We start from the raw sequence: 20,984 nt of genomic DNA, 5'->3' as shown, positions 1-20,984 counted from the left end.
GCTATGAAAAATTATTGAAAGAAAACTTTTAATTTTTTACTATGTATTTGCCGTGGGTGTATTAGAATCTGAAAATAGAATAGATACGTGTATATATATAAACAAGTTAAAATACGTATACAAAAATATATATATACATATATTTGTGTCTGTATATCACCTAAATTTTGAAAAAAAAAAAAATAAAGAGATTTCTTTTTGGCTATGATAATGCATTAAAATACCCTGCATCAAGTGCAAATGTCACTTTAAACTATAAAAAAATTGCTGCTAAATATAGAAAACTTTGATGTGCTATTTAATATTTATCTGCATATATATCTACTTGCTTTGAAAGGACTATATAATATATCTGTCATACTGTCATATAGATAATTCCTTTCAGAGATTAACTAAGCTTAATTCTGTCTAATAAACTTTAACTATGTAAAAGCAAATATGAAATTTATTAAAGATTTTACAAAACTATGACTTTATTTCATTCCTAGAAACGTATCTTTAAATGGATAGTCAAACCTATAAACACATTCGAGATTAAGTGGAATATTTGCGTCAATGAAATTCGCACAAATTCGCTCAAAAGATAAAATCAATATATAATAATTACCCAATACAAATGAGATCAAAAATTTCAAAATCAGCTAAGAAATATTATATATATTATAATATATAATAAATAAATCTATAATCAGATCGTTTCATTATTTGGAGGGCGTTAGGTACAATAAACACTCATATGAATAATTTGTTAGACTTTAAATTACTTTTATTTAAGACTGCCAAAATATCAGTGAATATTAATTTTCGGTTTGCTTTTTGTAAACATTTTAAAGGAGTTCGTCTTTCTTTCCATTATCCTTGTTGGAATTGTCTTTTAATTGGTGTGGGGTTTTAAACTCTAGAACGTCTTCATAAAATAATAATTAGACCTAGACGGGCTTGTAAATATTACAGACAGATGAAATATACATAGGTATGCTTGATATGTTTAGCACAAAATAATTGATCATAAAGATAGTCATAGTTAAATTTGGTCCAGGCCTCTGCCTTTTTAAAGCAATGACAATTATGTATTTTAATATATCAGACAGGTAGATAAAACATATTCTAATTATATTCTATTATTATAAAAAATGTTTGGCCAAATTTAAAGTAAACTTAGTTATGGATAGAAAAGTCGAAATGTCAATAGTGATAACTTCAGTTCATTTGTAGATAACCAGGCTAAATCAAATAGTTTGAGCTATGCAATAAAAAAAATTGCTATATGTAACTACATATGTATCGACCGTTTTTAGCTTTATCAGGTGCAATAAATAAAATCAACTGTATTATATTCTTTTTTTATTGTTCACGATGTATTTCGGTCTTCATTGGAGATGACTTCCAGGGGATTTACATAAGGCCCGTTGCGTCTGAAGTCAAGTTTTATATTCTTTAAATAGCAGCAATTACTTTCACCTGTTTACAACAAAGACCGTGTGACTTACTTCTCGGAACAGATACATTGGATTACTTAATGATAAGTTTAGCAGTTTAAGTTATATTAATACGTGTACGATCAGACCTCTTGAAGGGGAAACATTACCTCTTTAGCAGACAATTCGATTAGGATCATAATTTCAAAGGGAATGCAAATAGATTGGGACCAACTTTAAACATACATATGTGGCTCAAGTCTTGGTAAATCCTTCGATGGAAATTATTAGCCACACTTTGTTTTTTTTTTCGATAGTTTTTGCAAAGTTCAAATTATTTAAAACCTTAAAACTATTTTTTTTTAGACTGAAATGAAAAACTTTAAGCACTCTTTTGTCGAAACTAGTTTTTCAAAGAGGAACGCACAAAATCTTAACTCCCTTTTGGCCGATTAACTTAAATCATTCTTATAGGGACCCCAAAATTTAGGATAAGCAGATTTCATTATAGAATTGTGGCAACTAGGACGCTTCCTTTTCCTATAATAAAGGCACAAAAGGGCCTTAACAATTCAGACTTTTAAGCCAAAATGATACACAGAGAAAAAAAATGCTTGTTTAGGCTTTTCGACGAGTTCTACTTAGAAAAAACTACTTGAAAATCGTTTTCAGGAGCAATGTCGCTGTGCTCTTTGATATCCTACCCTTTTAGTACAGGGTATTTCTGCCTTCATATGATGAACAGGGGAACTCGTGATCTCTTAACCGTAAAAGCCAAAAGATTTCCGGTAAACGTGCATTAAACTTTAGTCACTGTACAAATCTCGGACGCATTACCCCTGCAGAATCGCTTATCTTACATTTAACTTGAAAATCCATTTCAACGGAGATCTTATCATGCCATAGAAGGTGCGGCTAGATGGCATGCTTTTGATTTATAATTGCGCCTGTGACATCATTTAGCCAAAGTACATTTTATCTATCCAACGGTCTATGACTTTATTCATTAAAATAAAAAATAAAAAAACTATTGCCATGACTGGGCATAAAAAACAAAAGTGACAACAAGTTTCAAACTAAATTGTGAAATAGTTAAACAATTGATTAACATTCATACCAGAATAAAATAAAAAGCGAGAGAGATGACTATTTGGAGATGGAGAGAGAGAGAGAATTTTACATAATACAAATAGAAAATAATTAAATAGTATTTGTTGCAAATATAAAGAATAAACAACATTGAGTTATTCTTCTTGTTAATTTTTTTTTTGTGCAAAATAATTTTGCGATAACCTTAGCCAGAGCACGGGCCATAACCGGCCCCAACACTGAGAGAGAGAGACTAAAAGAGAGTGTGAGAGTGGAATGCAGAGACTCAGAGAGAGAGAGAGAGCGCACCCAAAGTCAAGAGCAGTCAATATAAGCGCCACATTGTGTTAATTGTGTTGCCATTTTGCATTCAATATATCCCCCTTCCACCCACAGTCCCAACCCGCCCCATGCTCACTCACGTTCTAGTGCTCTCCCTCTCAAGTGTGCTCTCTCTCTCGTTCTCTCGCTCTCTCTCTCTCAGTCTCTTGTTGATCTTTGATCACGTTTCTTACTCGCACACGACGTCTTCGAAACGACTTGTCGTTCACGTGATAAGCAAATGTTCAATGCTGTCAAGCGAGTCACAAAATGATATTGCAAAATGTATATAAAAAATCTATTTGTGTATCTGTATCTTTCATTGTGTCCGTGTCTGTGTGTGTGTGAGTATGCGAAATTGCCATTTTTGAAACGAAGTTTAACGCCTGCTGCCAGCTGACGTAAAACCTAAAGTTGGTGGAGCCGAGGGAACGAATGAAAGAGAGAGAGAGTGCGATCAAATGGGCGGCTGAGAGTGCGGCGGGGGCCAGCTGTTACTCACGATTTCACCACTGGGGGTGGGGTAAAAGCACACACACTAAAAAACTGCCGATTCATATTGAGTCGGCAGACAATCACGCACTTTAAATTCAGTTATCGTTTGAAATCAAGAATTGCATCTGACGAGCGGATAAAGCTGTTCGCCCAGTAAAAAAAAACTAACATGAAAACCAACAAAAAAAAGAAAAAACAAAGTCCATAATTTAGTTTGCGGTGACGACTTTGCGATACCCACACGTTCTTAAAATGCTGACCAGCCCTTTTCTCTAGCCAAACATGTTGCTAACGAATAATGTTGCTGGCTAAATATGTTGGCAGCCTCTTTAACTTGCTGTTTACTTTTTGGAACCTCTTTTTATGCATTTAATAAGCTTATAAGGCAAGGATGTTAAAATTCTGACCAGCCCTTTTCTTCACCATGTTCTTTTTAGCATGTTGCTAACGACAAATGTTGCTGGCTCAACATTTTGATAGCCTCTTTATGTTGCTGATGACTTTAAAAGCCTCGTCTTATATATTTAATAAGGTAAGATGTGAAAATCCGTTTTAGCTGGTATATTTTTGTGAAATTAAGTAAGAATTAATCTTTCTGTTGTGAAACATGTTGCTAACAAATAAAGTTGCTGGCTAATAATCATGTTGCTGTTGATTTAAAGAGCCGCTTAAAAATATAGCTCTCTAATTTCATACATTTCATTAGTTATTGTGTACGTTTTATAAGTACAATGTTATGGTATAATGTATAAGTATGAAATTAGAGAGTCATATATACATTCAAGTTCCATTGATAACTTGTGAATAATACAAGTTGACTCAGTTTCTATATGGCATTTCTAAAGAAAGCACGCCAATGAGGCAATAAAAAATTATTATTTGTCTCACTTGTTTTGTGACAGATAAGCAAACTTTTCTCAAATTAAAAGGAAAGTATTCGAATTTAGCTAAAGTCAGCTAAGTTTTAAATAGTTGATTAACAGAACCAACTTTTGTTTACTATAAAGTTTTTTTTATTCAACACTTTTTTTTGGATTTAGCAATAGAGTTATTGAGAATTATTTTAAAGATTTACATACATGAAGAAGCTAAACTAAGCCAAATAATACACAAATCCCTTTAAAGGAATGGAAAGTATCCTTACTTCCGGTTTGCGCAAATCACAACCCTTGCATTCGAGGGCAAATGGTGAAAAGACCCTTAAATTAATACTCCTGCAATATTATTGAAGTCTTAATTAATTACTTTGTGTGCAAAAGAAAGTAACTACAAAAAGAATTTGGCCGAAAATTGGAATACTTGTATGCACTTATAAGAACAAATAAAAGTTGATGTCACTAGAGAAAATGCCTTAAAGTTGTTCCCTATACAACTGATTTAATTAACGACAGATGTGATTTCCTTAATACTATAATTACAATATTAATATACCTTATTTATACTCTACCGCTAGAGGGTATTTGCAACCTACTGGAGTGCTGATATGACAAGTAGCTCAACGAATGATAACATCTCTCTTTCTCTCTCCTCGTGTCCATTCCCTTCCTTGCGCACTTGACAAAAGTCGTATAAATAAATGCTTTAAAATTCGTATTTAATGGATTTTGTTATCGTTTAGCCTCTTGTGATTGTTTGTCTTACTTTTTGTTATACTGTATATATAAATTCATATAAGTATATATATATATATGTATATAGCTTTATTATCTGTAAATGTGAGTGGAAGGAAATTTTTATAGGTTTTAATTATCCTTTGCCACCATCTCACAGCTCACTTTCAATCTCAGATGATAATGACAGCATTCTTGGCACGAGATTGAATTTTAAATACTTATCATTATAATTCCATTGGAGCTGTATATGTGTGTGTGTGTGTGTGTGTGTGTTTATTTATGCCAGCAGCTTGCCAAGTGGCTTATATAGGTATATAGTATATAATGTTTATATAAATATTCATATATGGTCCGGTCTCGTTACTCAACTATATCGCGTGCTTCAGAATATTTAAATTCTGCTTATCAACAAGCTCTCGAGCTCCATGTGGTTCGAGCTACTAGCAAGTTCGAAACCATAAAATGTGCACAACACATTGTACTCTTAATTTTTTTATTACACGTTAGTAGAGAGTTTCTTTTATGGATAGAGACTTAAGTGATTGCAATTTATATGCTTGCCGGCTACTACATTTCGTCTATGTACTACACGTGTGCAACTAATGACAACTGGCGAGACAAAATTTTGCTATGTAGTTAGTTGTAGATCTCTAATTGTTATTATCATTATGATCATTTTTAGAATTGGTTACACAAAGTGATTTTACTTATGGGGATGGGTTATATATTTTAAAACCTCTATCCAGATCTCTATAATTAGCTGGTAATTGATCATTGATTAAGATTTTCGTTTGATTAATACATAACAAAACTTAAAGAACTTTTTAAACTTATCAAAAAAGACTAATATTTTACATGATTATATATGAAGTTAGAATTTTCAATCCAATGAAGTGAGAATTTCTAATTTTTAATTTAATTCATGTTAAATAAATATATTTTATTGGTTGTTTAAAATCAAAAGAAAGTACCTTGGCTTGTGTGTAAAATGATCAAGTTAAAATTTTTTGTTGTCTACTTTTAGGCTGAGAGTTGTATGTACTTGCAAAAAAACATGGAAATCTTTCCTGCGTATACTTAATTTTGTAGGTAATAAGCGTTATACACATAACACATACATATGCATACATTAGAGTGGTCCAAAAACATCCAACAAACTTACCAAGTAGCAAAAAAATATGCTTAAAAATATTAAATCATTAATTATTGCTCGTTTAAAGCACATAGGGTACAAAATTCACATATTACGCAAATGTTTTTTTCCCATTAAGAGTTTTTCTATTTATAATGTTTTTTCCATAACTGTTTTCCATGTTTTTTCTTAAACTAAAATTTGGTAAGGTTCATCTGTCATTAATCTCAGCTTTATTTCTTGTGTTAAAATTGTTTTATCATCGCATAGCTGGCACACGCTGCGTATGCGTTATATTTGGGTAAGACATTTTGATGAAGAGGAAAAGTTTGCCATATATAAATAAACTTACGTAAGTATTTTTTTTAAAGTTACTTTAAGTAAGACCATCAAAATCAGGAATAATAATATTTACAATTTTTATTAACATTTTAAATATAAACACCGAATTTGTTGCAATTTGTTATTACAATTTTCTTGTACTTTTTATATACTTGTTATAGCTGTTGCTAACGCATCCTGTACGACAAAAAGAAAATGAGTGTAAAGGTAAGAACAATTCTTGACGCAGTGGAAGAGGATGAAGTAAACATCGTTCAAAAAATTAATTAGAATAAGCCATATTTATAAATATTCCTATAAAATATATGATAAAGGTCGATTTTAGTTGTTAAAAAAAACAATCATGAACATAGAGCAATATATCTCAACTTCAAATCAGCCTTACCACTACTTCCATGTTTAGGCCACTAGGAAGAATCCAAGAAAAGAATAACACAGCTTTCAACTTAAAAGTTGACCATGTTATATATTGCTTATACATTATTTCTAAAAATATACAAATTGTTGGGTTATTGCAATAAAAATTTAGAGTTTTGAGTTATATTCGTTAAGTTAGAATTTCCATTCTTGTTAATATTATGAAATTGCAGAAACACTTTAAAGGCTTCCTAACTGGGGATTAAAACAAGTTAAGAACTAGAGACTCGTCAATTAGACGAATTTCTTTTTTGACATTACAACCATATCTCTGCCTTTACATTCTGATTTGTCTAGTAGGCATTTGTTTATTTGCTTCTGGACACATGAATGAGCAATAATTCTCCATTTGATTGATGTAATCATTAGCTTCGAGTGGACAATCACACACCAAACCTTCCCATAGAAAAACATTGTGGTTTTTGTTTTATACATCTTATTTACATTTTGTTAACATTTATACACATATGCAACAAGGCCTTAAAGCTAAAATTTAAACTAATCTTATATACATAATGTGGAATACAATTTACACAAAAAAAAAAACTTATACACAGAGGCAGAAGCTATTAAGGAAAGGGAAATTACAACTGAGTTTTGGTTGGAAAAAAGTGAACTAGTTGACTAGTGCGGTTTTCTCTCTCACACATAGGCTCTCTCTAGTTATAAGTCATTAAATTCAGTTTAGTTTTGCGACTCCACCTGGGGAGAAGAGTTGCGACGAGCTTGCTTAGATGCTGGTGGGTCGTTCCAGGGTTGAATGTTGGCCTTGCCGAAGATGACAAAGAGTCCATTGCCCACCAGATAGACGCCGGCAGCAATAAAGAAGACCACACGCCATTGCGTGGCATCGTGCTGCAATGTCAAATAGAAAGATATTTGTTAGAAATGTTATATAGATGGTCAGATCTGAGAGCTTTTTTGACTTACCTCATTTGTAACAATGAAGCCAACCAAAAGTGGGGCAATAATACTCATTATGTTGGCCACACAATTCGTGATGCCCATCAGAACACCAGCGAAATTGGGCGACAAATCAATATGATTCATTTGGTAACCCAAATAGGTGGAACCATTCATGCCCACAGTGAAACAGAGAAGGACCACGGCTGTGGTGCTCTCATCGGTATCGACATAGGCCAGACCAATCAGGGTAACCATGGGAATCCATAAACCAATCGAGTTAAAAAGCTTACGGCTGGTAACGGTGGAGATGCAATTGCGTTTGTTCAGCTGATCCGAAATGGCTGAGAAGACAAAGGACATGCAGAACATGCAGAAGTATGGCAGAGCTGAGAGTAGAGCATTCGATTTGATATCCTTGCCAAGAATATTCTTCATGTAGCTAGGAATTTCGGTGAGTAGTGTCCAGAAGCCCCAATTGTGAGCACTGTGAGCCACAATCAGGACAAGGAAGGCAGGTGAGCTGAATATAGCCAGCCATGGGGTAGACAAATGCACCTTGGGTTGATCCGCACTAGCAGACGATTCCTCAGCGAGACCCATTTCAATCAGTTTCAATTCCTCCTGTGAGATTTGTTTGCATTGCGCAGGTGAACTGGCACCCCAGAAATAATAGGCCACAGCCCAGACGCATCCAATTCCGCCAGAGACATAGAATATGCTTGGCCAGCCGCCAGCTGAGGCAGCCAATACACCACTGGTGGCCATCATAACGATGGTACCAAACTGATTGCCCACATATACATAAGTGCCCAGGGTGGCACGTTCTCTGGGTACGGCCCAACCCGATAGAATGGTGTGAACCGATGGGAAGACGAAGCCCTGGCACAAGCCCTCAACCACACGCAGGGCACAAACCAATTGCCAGCCACCGAGATCGGCGAACAGAGGTGTCAGGATGTTTAGAACCGAACAAATGGAGAGACCACTCAATAGAGTGACTTTGCCACCAAATTTTCGTGCCAGCTGACCTGCTGGTACTTGTGTGATGACATAGCCCCAAAAGAAACTACTCAGCAGCAGGGATTTCGTCTTCTCCGACCAATCGTATTCCTGCAAGGCAAACGAATACAACTTAGTGAAAAGTCCTTTGTTTATTTCTAATCCAAGCTTAATACTTACAGGATAATCGGGATTAACGCTGGCAGCATCTGTCATGGCCACCACGGCCACAGAGAGATTGACACGCGAGGCATAGGCCACAGTTAGACCACAGAAAAGCAGGAAAGCTTGAAAATGACGTACACCCAATCCGGAATCTGTAACCAAGAAAAGTTATGCCATTCATTAGTTTAGGTAATCTTTAATATTGATTTTGTAGAGTATAATACATATATTAATTGATCTTCGATTTGACTCTCTGTCTATTTTCAGCTCATCTAATCGGTAATCGTCTTATGACGATTAGCTATCAGTAACTATTTCCACCACCTTCATGTAGGTCAGCTGTAGGTCGTAAGCGTGTAGAACTTTTTTGCGTAGTGCCATAATGAATAACCAGCCCCTTTTAACTGGATTTGCAGGCCATAAATCGCACAAGACTCTCATTCTCGGCAGAAGGCGTCACTTGGCCACCTCTTAACTGCTTCTGTATTATATATCAGTAGCGTTTTTTGTTTTTTTTTTAATTTAAATTTATCATCCCTTATCTGCGACGACAAAAACGACGACAGATTCTCGCAGATAATCATCTATTTGCTTTGGTATTTACATTTGGACTACTTTGGCTTAATGGGTTGAATTGGGAATACAGAAAAAATTCCACTATGAGTGTCTCCTCTCACACGATTTTTTTTATCTCTGGCGCCAAAAAAAAGAAAATGGACCCCAAACCAAATGTACTCTCTGATGTCATAATCAACTGGCAGCAAAAGTTTAGTTGCATTTTGTTGACTTAGTGTCAAGTGCTTTTTTAGATAAGCAAATCTACATACATACGTAATTACATATGTAATTTTAACAATGTAATTTTGTTTTGGTTCAAACTGCTTCCGACTGCAATAATTGTAAGTCGGCTTCATTTGTTCAGGATTAAAATTTTTCACACTTCTGTTAATTTCGCTCGTTCTAGGAGTGATGAGCGCAAAAAAAATATAAAGAAAAAGGGGGCTCGTCTTATATGAATGGAATATAATGATGATCTAGTCTTATCTCCTTTCATTTGATAAGCAAAGGCAAATGGCCCAAGCCTACGTCTACAATGGGTAAGCAGAGCTATATCTGGACTGCAATTAACTACGAAATTAACTTCAATTATAATCAGAGCTTACAAATTAAAAAATGTCTGTGCAAATAGTTAAGAATTGAAACACGAAAAGTTTTAGAAAATGAAAGTCAAGACAATTCGTTTTTAAATGACGTGAGACAAAAAGAAAAGGAATCTAAAATCTACTTGAAGTCGTTAGAAATTCATCTATTTGCATATTTATTCAAATTCAAATTTATTTGAATGCTAAAATTTTGCATAATTTTGCATAGTTTTGGAGGATTTTATATAATTTGACATATTGTAGGATTGTTTTGAATCATTTTCCATAATTTCAGAGATTTTATGATCATTTTAAATTATTTTGGATAATATACATTAAGAATTTTTGAAGAAAATTTTCTTTTAGACACCATTTTTTTGACATTTATTGTAAGAATAATTAATTTATATGGTTAAATTTTAAATCATTTTCCATAATTTCAGAAATTTTCTGAAAATTTAACAGATTTTCGGACATTTTTGAATGATTTTGGATAATTTGAGAGGATTTTTCCTAATTTTATACTATTTCGAATAATAGTTGAGTCTTTCTTTCTTTAAAGAACATGAAAACACTTAGTTTAGAATAAATGAATTAGAATTCTTTTTTCGAATTGAATGACACAACCCACCTTCATCTTCAAAACGTCGATTTTTCACCACATTATTCACCATGTTTAATTCGAAATCAAAAACTGAGATTCTTCTTAGATAGTTGCACACTTGATCTGTTCTGTTCTGTACCGTTGGGAGCCTATGCACTAACTGATGGATATTTGATAGAGCGTTTCCATCTTAAAGGTGAACACAAATCTCAATTACACTCTAGATGCTACACAATTTTGCCTCTATCGCTCTGCCTCGTGCCAGCCGAGTAAGTTGGTAATATAAAACAATCAACAGAGGCAGCAGCAAACGCCAACAGCATCATTTAGATGGGGGAACTCGACACAGTTCTCAAATAAAGTTCATTTCTAGATGCGGACCTGATTAAAAACGGGGCCTGGGGCTGAGGTTGGGGGCTGGTTTTATTTTTGTCTGGTGTCTTATCAAGTGCAAGGCATCATATGATCGGTGCATGATGCTTGATGATGATGATGGAAAAAAAAAACTTTGATCTGTATTTGTTGTCGCATATTAATCTTGATAATTTATTGCTATTATTTAAAAAAAATTATTTTATAGAAATTTATTTATTAGCCGTTAGCTTTGAACTTGAATTTGAATATGCATTTTGAATGTCAACGTTTATTTCTCTTGCCTGGCAATACCATAATGAAAGCTTTTACCCCTCCAACAGAAAAAAGCTTTGACTACGGTACGCCTGCGCTATAACGAACTTGAAGCTATCAACCATAAAATGCATAAACAATTAGCAGGCAATTAGAGTTCATGTTTTATTTTTTTTTTTTCTGTGTTTTGTGCAATTAAAATTGCAATTGAAAATGCATTTTGTGGCAATTTAGAACACGAATTAGGCTAATTCCCAGACTATGAGGGAACGATGAATGAAAGTGGCCCAAAAGCTAGATAAGAGCCCAATAAGTTTGGAGGTTCCCAGACACAACTCTTGAACGTCATTTGGTGGCTAAAAGTATATAGAACGACTTTGAAATGCCCCGACGCGACGTGCTAACACACTTCAAAGATATAGAAGATAGGCAAGCTGTCAATAGGGTTATCATTGCTTAATGGTCTAAGTCATAACGCCATTGAATGCTCCGTAACTCTCTTTAAGTGGCTCAAAATCAATGTGTGTCACCGCAATCAAGTTGAAACACCACCAAAGCGTGTCTATGGCGCTTATCATGCTTTTTGGCCATGTTTTCAATACAGTTTTTTGGTTTTTTTTTTGGCGATGTGTACGGCCGTCGCGAAACCTTTAAATATCTTTCACAAAAAAAAAAACCCGTAGAGCAAGTTTTTATGATTTGTGATTTGTGTGTGATCTGCGTTGGGGGGTATAGAGAAACTTGATGGCCTGGACTACGGCTGGATGTCAACCATTAGAAAATGCGTCAAACAGGCGCCTCATATATCTAGGCGCCAGCCTACCTTGCAAAATTTGAATATTTGTTGTTGTTGTTGTTATTGTTTGAAATTCCAGGCGTAATTTATGTTCATACTGACGGAAGATTTTTGTAATAATAATAAGTTTGATATAAAAATATATATAAATAAATGAAATGTTAATGAAATTTTGCGGTTTTTGTCAGTAAATTAAGAACAGAATTTATAATGCATGAAACAGGTGTAATTTAGTGGGAGGACGGAGTTGGGGGGAGGGGCCCTTGTAATGACTTTCCTTTTGATGCAATATATATTTTAGTCAAAACAGGAACATAATCGGCAACTTGTAAACGAACTATTTGAGATTTATGTTTTAGCCATATATGAAACTTTCTTTCCCCTCACATTAAATACCTGCCTCCCCCAAAACCCCTTCACCCAAAGCTCTAATTGTTTAAAAGAACGTATCTATAGCTAGAATCTCAATTTAGAGTGTGTGTGTGTGTGTGTGTGTGTGTTTATATTGCTCATTAGTCGTCGGTACTAAACTGGATTTTATTTGATAGAGAGAGAGTGCGTCGTTTGTCGGTATGATATAGACTGCCTGTCGGTATCTACGTATTTTGTTAGCATTTGTGGCCCCCGCGCGACTCCTAACTTGACCCTCTCTCTAATGGCCAGACAAAACACAAACAAAACAAACTCTGTGTTTGCCAGAAATTTGCATACGAACTAAACTTTGACGATGAATTTCAATTTATATTCCAATTTATGGCCAACAGCAGCAGCAAGTGCAACTGCAACCACAAGTGCCACTAGCTTCCTGTCTGTCTGTCTGAGCCAAGCTGAATGAGGCGCCATAGACGACCTGAACCAAGTTCAGGTCCAGGTCAGTTTCTCAGTCTAATAATTAAAATAAATATATATCAACTAATTCAAACAATAATGAAAATCTTAAACACCTTTAATTGGAACGTGTGTGGCACACGCTGAAGTGACAAAAACACAATCAACACACACACATAACTAATTTTGTATAAGCCAAATAAGAGAATGTCTATGTGTGAGTGTTGCTTTGTTTTTTTGAGTAATTACTTTCACAATTCATTTAAAATACAAATCTGGTTATGGCCAGCCAAATGTTTGTTAAGTTGGCCAGCCGCAAAATAATTCTCGGAAATTCAGAGAGTAGCCGAATTGGAATAATGAATTTATAAGTAAAACGATCTTAAAAAACAAATGTTTATTGGCTTAACATTCTCTCATTTTGATCAATGGCTGACTATACAATACATAAGCTATAAATTTAGCTGATTAGTTACAATTTTACCCATTTATTTTGCTCTAGATTTAGCAGCGACACAGAGAGAGAGAGAGGGAGAGAAAATATTTAGACTAATCTGAATTAGGTAAGCTTCTTTATATACGCTTTTACTTAAACCTTACGTATGAAGACTTTGTAGGGCTTAGTGAAGTTAATATCAGTTCTTTAGAACAAAGAAAAATCGACTTATATTTATATAAGAAAGATTGAAAATGTAATAAATAAATGCAGCAAAAAATTTACTTCAAAAAATGACATTTTAGATCACTTAGTTTAAACTGACTTGACTTCTAAATATTAAAGTGGAGTTGGCTTAGAAAATTCTTTTATAATTGTAATTCTATATGCATATTAATATGATTATCTATACTAAAGTCTAAAGGCTAAAAGAGTGTATTAAATTTTAGTTAAAATAAACCATAATGAGTTAGATATTGAAACACATTTTTTTGTTTTTGTTTAGGCCAAATACTGCTGATCAGTCAGCCGAATATGTTGGCCAGTCATTTCCTTGATCACAGATCATCAAATAAATGTTTAAACTTCATAGAGTAAAAAACGAGCAGAAAAATGATTCACTATTTTGGAAATATGAAAATAATTTAGTGTTTTATCAGCCGAAATTGACTAACAGTAAAAATTTGAATACCTAAAATATTAATAATCCTAGAGCTGAAAGTCCTGGCAGCTACTGTTCTAATGTAAAGTAGATTAAACATTTAATTTGTTAACTATCTTTTTAATAACCCCAAAAGCTGATCAATTGTGTATTTCTTCTCTTTATCTGTGGTTCTATTTAATTAAAATTTCAATTACTTTGAATATTTGTTATAAAGAATAACTATTCAGTCAATACGATATTCAGTAGACTAACATTTATTCAAACAGTTTTCACTTTTAGGGGCTTTTAAGTTAATTTTAAAACTTTAATTGCAACCACTTAAAAATTGGAAAAATATTTGAAATACAAATAAATCTCTTTTGCTAGACTTTTGTTAAGTAAGAATCAATATTGTTCTTAATGTATTTTTAAATATTTACCCGTGCCAACTAAAAGTTTTTACCTTTTCAAATAGTTTAAACAAAATGAAAGGCATAATGTTTATTGCTACGATAAGTTTAATCACGATTAAATGATGAAGGAGCTCTTGTGTCTGATAACGTTTAATAGGACATATTTAAAGGTTAAATTAGAGCATGACTAGTTCCTGCTATTAATATATTTTAGAAAAGTGTGTATACTTAAGTGGTTTTCGACTTGTGTAATGAAATTTCCAGTGATGGTTCACCTATGAAGTGCATCCGTTGCGTTTACCCACTTCTGGCTTATCTAATGCCCACTTAACTATCTACATATATAAATACTATCTAATAGTATATTGATAGATGTTATCAAAAATGTAATATTATTCAATACTTACATGTGCCTTCGGTCTCCGCTACCGCCTCATCACCCTTTTTGGGGTCCGAATTGTTTTTCATGTCCATTTTGCCACTATTACCGCCACAGCAAATGATCCTCATTATGACGATGTTAAATGATTTATTTACTTATGTGTATATATAATTATTATGGGCACTTGTTGGTTTTTATATATATAAATATAGTAAACTTGCTATATATATATATATGTATGTATATTAGTTGTTGCACTATTTATTTTTTGTTGTTGTTTGTGTTTTGTTTCGTTTCGCTTGTGTTTGTCGTTTTTACGAGTTTTGATTCTTAATTTGGCGTGGAACTTCTTACTTTTGCCCAGCAATTGGAATTTGAGGTAGAGAATTGTTCGGAGGAATTGCTAGCATGTTAACAAACAAATTGTGTTATTGTTTATTTTTGTTTTATTTTTCTAACTATTTTTTATTACTTTAGGTTTTTGCCGCTCCAAACGCCCGCTTTGCTAGCAATTCCAGAACCGACTGAACGCTGAGCCGACGCTGGGGATTCCATTTATATGATTTTTTGTTTTGGTTTTGAGTATTCTCATTGTGTGTGGTGCCTGGTGGCGCTTTCTGCGCTCGCGCACTTGAACACGCTCCTCAGCGAGCGTTTTGCCAGTTTTGTCAGTGATCACCAGCAGCAACAGCAGCAACAACAAACAACAACAATGACTCCACTCCACTTGAAATTGAGTCGGAATTGAGCGAAGGTACGCGAGCGCCGAACACTTGTGTGGCCCGTGGACAGTCCGTGTGGGCCGGTGGGTAGATGGGTAGTCAATATCCGTGTATACTTTTGTTTAAATCTTATCAGAATCTTCTTTAGATTATTGAACCACGAGCTTGTCAGTTGGCTCCCCAGGGCCGTAATAACACCACAAAGCATAGAACTCTATGTACTTCAAGTGCCTACGTATGTACATTGACAAAAAGTGTATCATTAGGTGGTCGATGCTGCTATGGACATAAACTGACATAATGATAGCAGAACACTACATACATAGGTACATATATATACATATCATCCTCACACCGCACTCGAAATGGGCCAATGGAAAATTTTTTAGTAAACCATTTTTATTTATGGCTATTTTGCTTTTGGGTTTTCGGTTAATGAAATCTTGGGAACTCCACCTAAGAGATTGGGTAGACAGCTTGTTTTTTTGTCTGAGTTTTTGTACCATGCACTCGGTCGGAGTGCATTGGTATATTAAAGTCATGAAAATTCTATAAAATAGGCATATATGGTCACAATCCCATAAGTAAGGACACCTATATCTCCGAGATTTAAAATGTTACAGCTATTAAACTTGGTATATAGATTTTAGTAGTTTTTACACAGAAACTAGGATAACCAAAAGTAGGAAAATAGGCGTTTGATGCGCTAAAGAGGAATCTGAAACGAATTTAACATACCATTTGGTCTTTATTTTACTTGGTGCATGGTATATCAAAGTCGTCGCTACGACTCATTTACTTCATTATTTTGTGACGTCTTGTATTGTTATTTGAGAGGGGTATCCCCCGACTCTAAGCTAATGGTAGCTGCAAACTGGTTAATATATCCAATCACTTAAAAGCCTCGTGTGATCACTGTGTGTGAGTGTGAGAGTGTGTGTGTGTGTATAAGTGTTTGTAACTTCTTTTTTTCTTTCCCATATTTGACATACCTGAACGTAAACTTTTGACATTCATGTCGTTACTCTTTTACTTTCACTTTCTCCTGAATTTAGTCAAGTACTTAGAACTATACTAAAGATTAAGCTTTCCCCTCTTAACTAACTAACTAACTCTTTGTGTGTGTCTGTGTGTGTGTGTGTGTGTGTTGTGGCTGATTAGAAATTCTTAGCCAGGCATAAATATGTATATACATAGTTCATGCCTGGCTGATTCAATGGAATTTATACGAGAGCAATAGTGATTATTATTTGTATTATTTATTTTGTCTATTCAGCAGTTAGTTATTACTGGATTTATTTGTTTTTAGACGTTACAATTCAAAAATTTCAATTTCTAAAATCAATAAATAATAACATTCGAAATCTGTTTCCGCAAGCACTTAGCACTTTATTGCTTTTTGGCGTTGAAGCGTTTTAATTCATTAGAAAACGAAAAAGATAGTTTAACAATAAGGTAAATTATATATGTAGGTAGAGTCTTTCAATCAGATCTGCCACTTTTAATATAAGAAAAGGTCGTGTAAGCACTTAGATAAGTCACAGAAAGACAAGTGCAATTCGTTTCGATTCTATTCGTTTGACGTACTTTCCGTTGTGTGGCAATCATGTCTTAGCCACTTTGACATCGTTTTCCCATTCGATGACAACTCAAAAAGGGAGATAGTAGCAAAAATAAAAAACCAAAAAGGTAATGAATTATCTTTAAAGTCCACGCTAAATGTTTTGGGCAATTCACAGACCCCTTTTTCGAGTCTTAATGGACATGTTCCTTCTAGTTAATCTCATTGTCATGACTTATTTGTGATCTCGTTCTCGGGCATTAGGTATTAAAATGATTATCACGATTTAAATCACATATTATAACTATATAGAACGATCAAATATGTACGACTTCCAAAAAAAAACAACACAAACATTTAAGAAATAAACAAATGAATAGCAAGTGGAAATATTTTGATGACTAGCATTTAGCAAAGAAACTTACAACTGAATTAACTAATTACAAGTTAATTACACGAATTCAAATTTATGCTTCGAGTAAACTTAACAATTTCTTCTGGGAATTCCCGCGAACTTTTTTTCTACTTATTAGATATAATGCCATTTATAAATGGCTTCAGCTTTTAAATGCCATTAGTTAGGGTCGCATTATATACGGATAATAAAAAGTCCAGATTAATAAAAGTGCCAAAAAATTTGCCTATATAAAAGTTTATAGCTTCAAGATCCATTGAATGAAATATGTAGGTATTCATAATATATTTGATTAAGTCTAATAACGCTTAATAAAAAATTTATATATTTGTATAAAATTGACTAGAACTTTAGTGCTATTAGACTTACTCAAAAATGAAGCAACTATGATTTAACCTTTGACATACAAATTCGATCCTCGATAATTAATAATATTTCAAATATTAAGCATAGGATTAAGAATAATATTAAGAATATTTGGAATATATTTAAGATTTGGCAATATTTGAATTTGATAAGATTGAATCCTAGAGTCATTAAAATCACTTTAATTATTTAAAGCTAATTTCTGTAGTGAAAGAAAAAAGCGTTTATCTAAGTTGCAACAAAATAAGTAATAATTCTAATATGCTTCGGTGTTTAATTTTGATTTTAGATTATTAAATGGTGTCTGCTTTCAGGCCCCATATTTTATGGTTTCCCTATAATATCTGTATGTTCCCAGGAAAAAAGCTGAGAAATGGTAGAGCAAAATGGGTTATTTATCGGTTCATTTGAAAATTTACTTATTGTCTAGCCTTAAAGTCGTATACTGTATTATTACACATTGTAGAGGGTTCTATAAGACTTATGAGATGTTTGTAACTCACATAAGAAAGTAAAAAAATTGGTTGAAATACAAATATAATTGAGAAGAAAGGTAACTCATTCAAGAAAATTGTATGAAAAAATCGAATTAAAAATTTCAAAATACTACAAGTGTATATGACCTTAAGCAGAGCCAAAGTTAGATTCTTTAATTTTTATATTTTGAAACTATGGACAAAATTAAACAAACGAAACGAAACAAGAACCATTTTTCTGAGTGACTAAACAAAGGTTTTATTTCAATCATAAACTAATGTTGGTTTTTAAACTTAATACATCTGTTTTTAAATTATAATAAAATTGTTGACTTTTAAAATTAGATTTAAAGATCTTAAAAATATTAATATAAATTGTATGTGTAGGTATTATTATTAACCAAATACATATTTTGTACTTAGACTTCACACTGAAGATACTTGTAATAGTACCTAGTTATTATGCAATAATATATAATACCTATAATATTTGTCATTTTTTAGGATGATAAAGTTGTTTAAGAATATATGGCTTTAATAGATTTACATAAGGATAAATGAGCTACATTAGCCTCTCTTTTGAAGTAAATAACTATTCAACTATTCAAAGTAAATCAGCTGATGAATAATTTTCATGATATTCTAAGTTTTTAAAAATAACAGCACAATCGGTCAAAATACGTTTAGTTAAGTTAAGCATTTGCGTCAATATTGAAATGACATAAACAATTCGTTTATAATCTATGCTAACACCCAAAAGTGTGAAAAATCAATCATTATAGTAATTTAATACGATCGACTATTAGTGAATGATGTATGTATTTAGAAAGCTGTTAACTTTTAACTAGATGATTCATTGTATGTACTTATTGTTAGTCAAGTTAGACAAAGTATGTTGTCTTAATGTTTTTGTCAAGATGTTTGTTGTACCTACTAAATCATTTGTGTAATCAGAAGTCAATTCATTTGGGATGGGGTCTCGAGTGGAACTCTCTGATGGGAATCGAACGGTGCAAAAGGCCGTGCAACGGGCATCTTGAATGATGCGGCAAATGTTTTGAACTTGAACTAGTGAACTGAAAACTCTAATTAAATTTAGTATAGACATAGATGTATGTGGGATTTTTTATTTTGTTGTTGTGAATTTTGTTTTTAGTTGCATTTGCAGTTGCAGTTACAGTTTTTGTTGTTATTATTATTATTGTTTTTCACTTGTCATGTTAGAGCAGTGAAAAACGGGCGTTGAATTGGTTCAAATATAATTACTAAGCCAAATGCAATTACATACAGAGGTAGAGAGAGAGCTGACAATTAGAATGCTTGACATATTTTCTATACAAACTATAGGAAACTGAATTGGTTACATAGCAACTAACTAACTAGTAATTGCATAATGCCCCACCCCATCTCCTTCTCTCCCTGGATCTCCTCTTCTTTCTATGTATTTTTCCTGTCACACAGACATGAATCGTGACGATTTTGAATTTTGGAAACGTGCCTGAACTTGGTCAAGTTTGTATTTTGTAGTTCCTGTAGTGAATCGGTTTTTGGCCAAAGCTATTGAATTGGTCAAATATAACGTATGTAAATTCAAGTTCAAGTATTTTGTCGTTCAATGGAAAATTAAACAAAAAAATTGGCAAGCATTCGAGTATTAAAAGTAATCTATGAGCGGACTGTTGCGCATGTTAATTACCGTCTGATACTGATAGACGATTTTTTGATGGCGATTAACGCACAAAACAGCTCACTAAACACACAAACACACTAAACACTCACTTCATGATGATACGATGGAGAGCCGCAAAGCGCCGGCATTGATTGGTCCCCACCCACCTGTCCTCTGCCCTCAGCTGCCCTTCCTCATCTACCTTATATAGGCTGACTCTAGGCAAAACTTAATTATTCCAACCAGGTTTTGTGCCAATACATACAAACAAATAAATAGGTATATATAGGTATAGTTTATTTTGGTTTTTTGGTTTTGCGGTCTTTCAACCAAACTCATCATTTATGCATTTTACATTCGATATGCAGATGATTCTCTGACGCGGGGATTTCTATATATGTATATATAATCAGGTAGGTACTTTAATTTTATTTCATTGCAATTGTTCTTAATTGTTAAGAGTAAACTTGTGATTTCCCTGGCTCTTCAAACAGAGCATAAAATTATTAAGTATGTGTGAAAAACCTTTACAATAAAGGTTTTTAAAAATTTCGTAATTTGGATCAATTTTCTAGATGAGCCAAGTGTCATTTGCGTCAATTGATGGCTAATATTTCTGGATAATCCCAAAAAAAATAATATATATATAGGTATATAGTGCACTTTGATTCAAAATAAGAACACATAACGTTTGCACTTGAAGAGGGCCTCCAAAAAATCCACTGGTATAGACAAGTACGTAGCTCTTGTAAATTGATAAACACATGGCTCTACTTCAGTATTTAAAAAAATTGGTTAATCTTATCTTATGGCCACAAAGCAAAGCATGAAATAAATAACTACATATTAATTGCAAATCCATTAATGAACAATTTGGCTACCGAAAAGTCATAAAACAATTGACCATATCAGTTCCTACGTATCGTGACATACTCCACAAAAAAAAGAGCCAAAACATCCAAAACAAAAAAAAAATACAACTAAACATGCTGTCAAAGCATTCGAAA

At 33.3% G+C, this 20,984-nt stretch overlaps 1 protein-coding gene across 2 annotated transcripts; it reads right to left on the bottom strand.

Annotated features, from left to right (window-relative positions):
* Window positions 1-7,246: 7,246 nt before the first annotated feature.
* LOC6638326 (putative inorganic phosphate cotransporter) lies at window positions 7,247-15,280 on the bottom strand. 2 transcript variants are annotated; one of them, XM_002061433.3, is made up of 4 exons: window positions 14,794-15,280; window positions 8,913-9,049; window positions 7,758-8,843; window positions 7,247-7,682 (listed from the first exon to the last, which is right to left on the bottom strand). In XM_002061433.3, exons 1-4 carry the CDS (start codon window positions 14,894-14,896, stop codon window positions 7,512-7,514), a joined length of 1,497 nt encoding a protein of 498 aa, XP_002061469.1. In that variant the 5' UTR covers window positions 14,897-15,280; the 3' UTR covers window positions 7,247-7,511. The 2 variants fall into 2 exon arrangements, with proteins under 2 accessions (XP_002061469.1, XP_015034710.1); XM_015179224.2 differs by lacking the exon at window positions 14,794-15,280 and adding an exon at window positions 10,671-10,766.
* Window positions 15,281-20,984: the final 5,704 nt, after the last annotated feature.

Source organism: Drosophila willistoni (assembly GCF_018902025.1).
Source record: "Drosophila willistoni isolate 14030-0811.24 chromosome 2L unlocalized genomic scaffold, UCI_dwil_1.1 Seg139, whole genome shotgun sequence".
Classification (NCBI taxonomy): Eukaryota; Metazoa; Arthropoda; class Insecta; order Diptera; family Drosophilidae; genus Drosophila; species Drosophila willistoni.
This window is presented reverse-complemented; position numbering and strand designations above follow the sequence as displayed.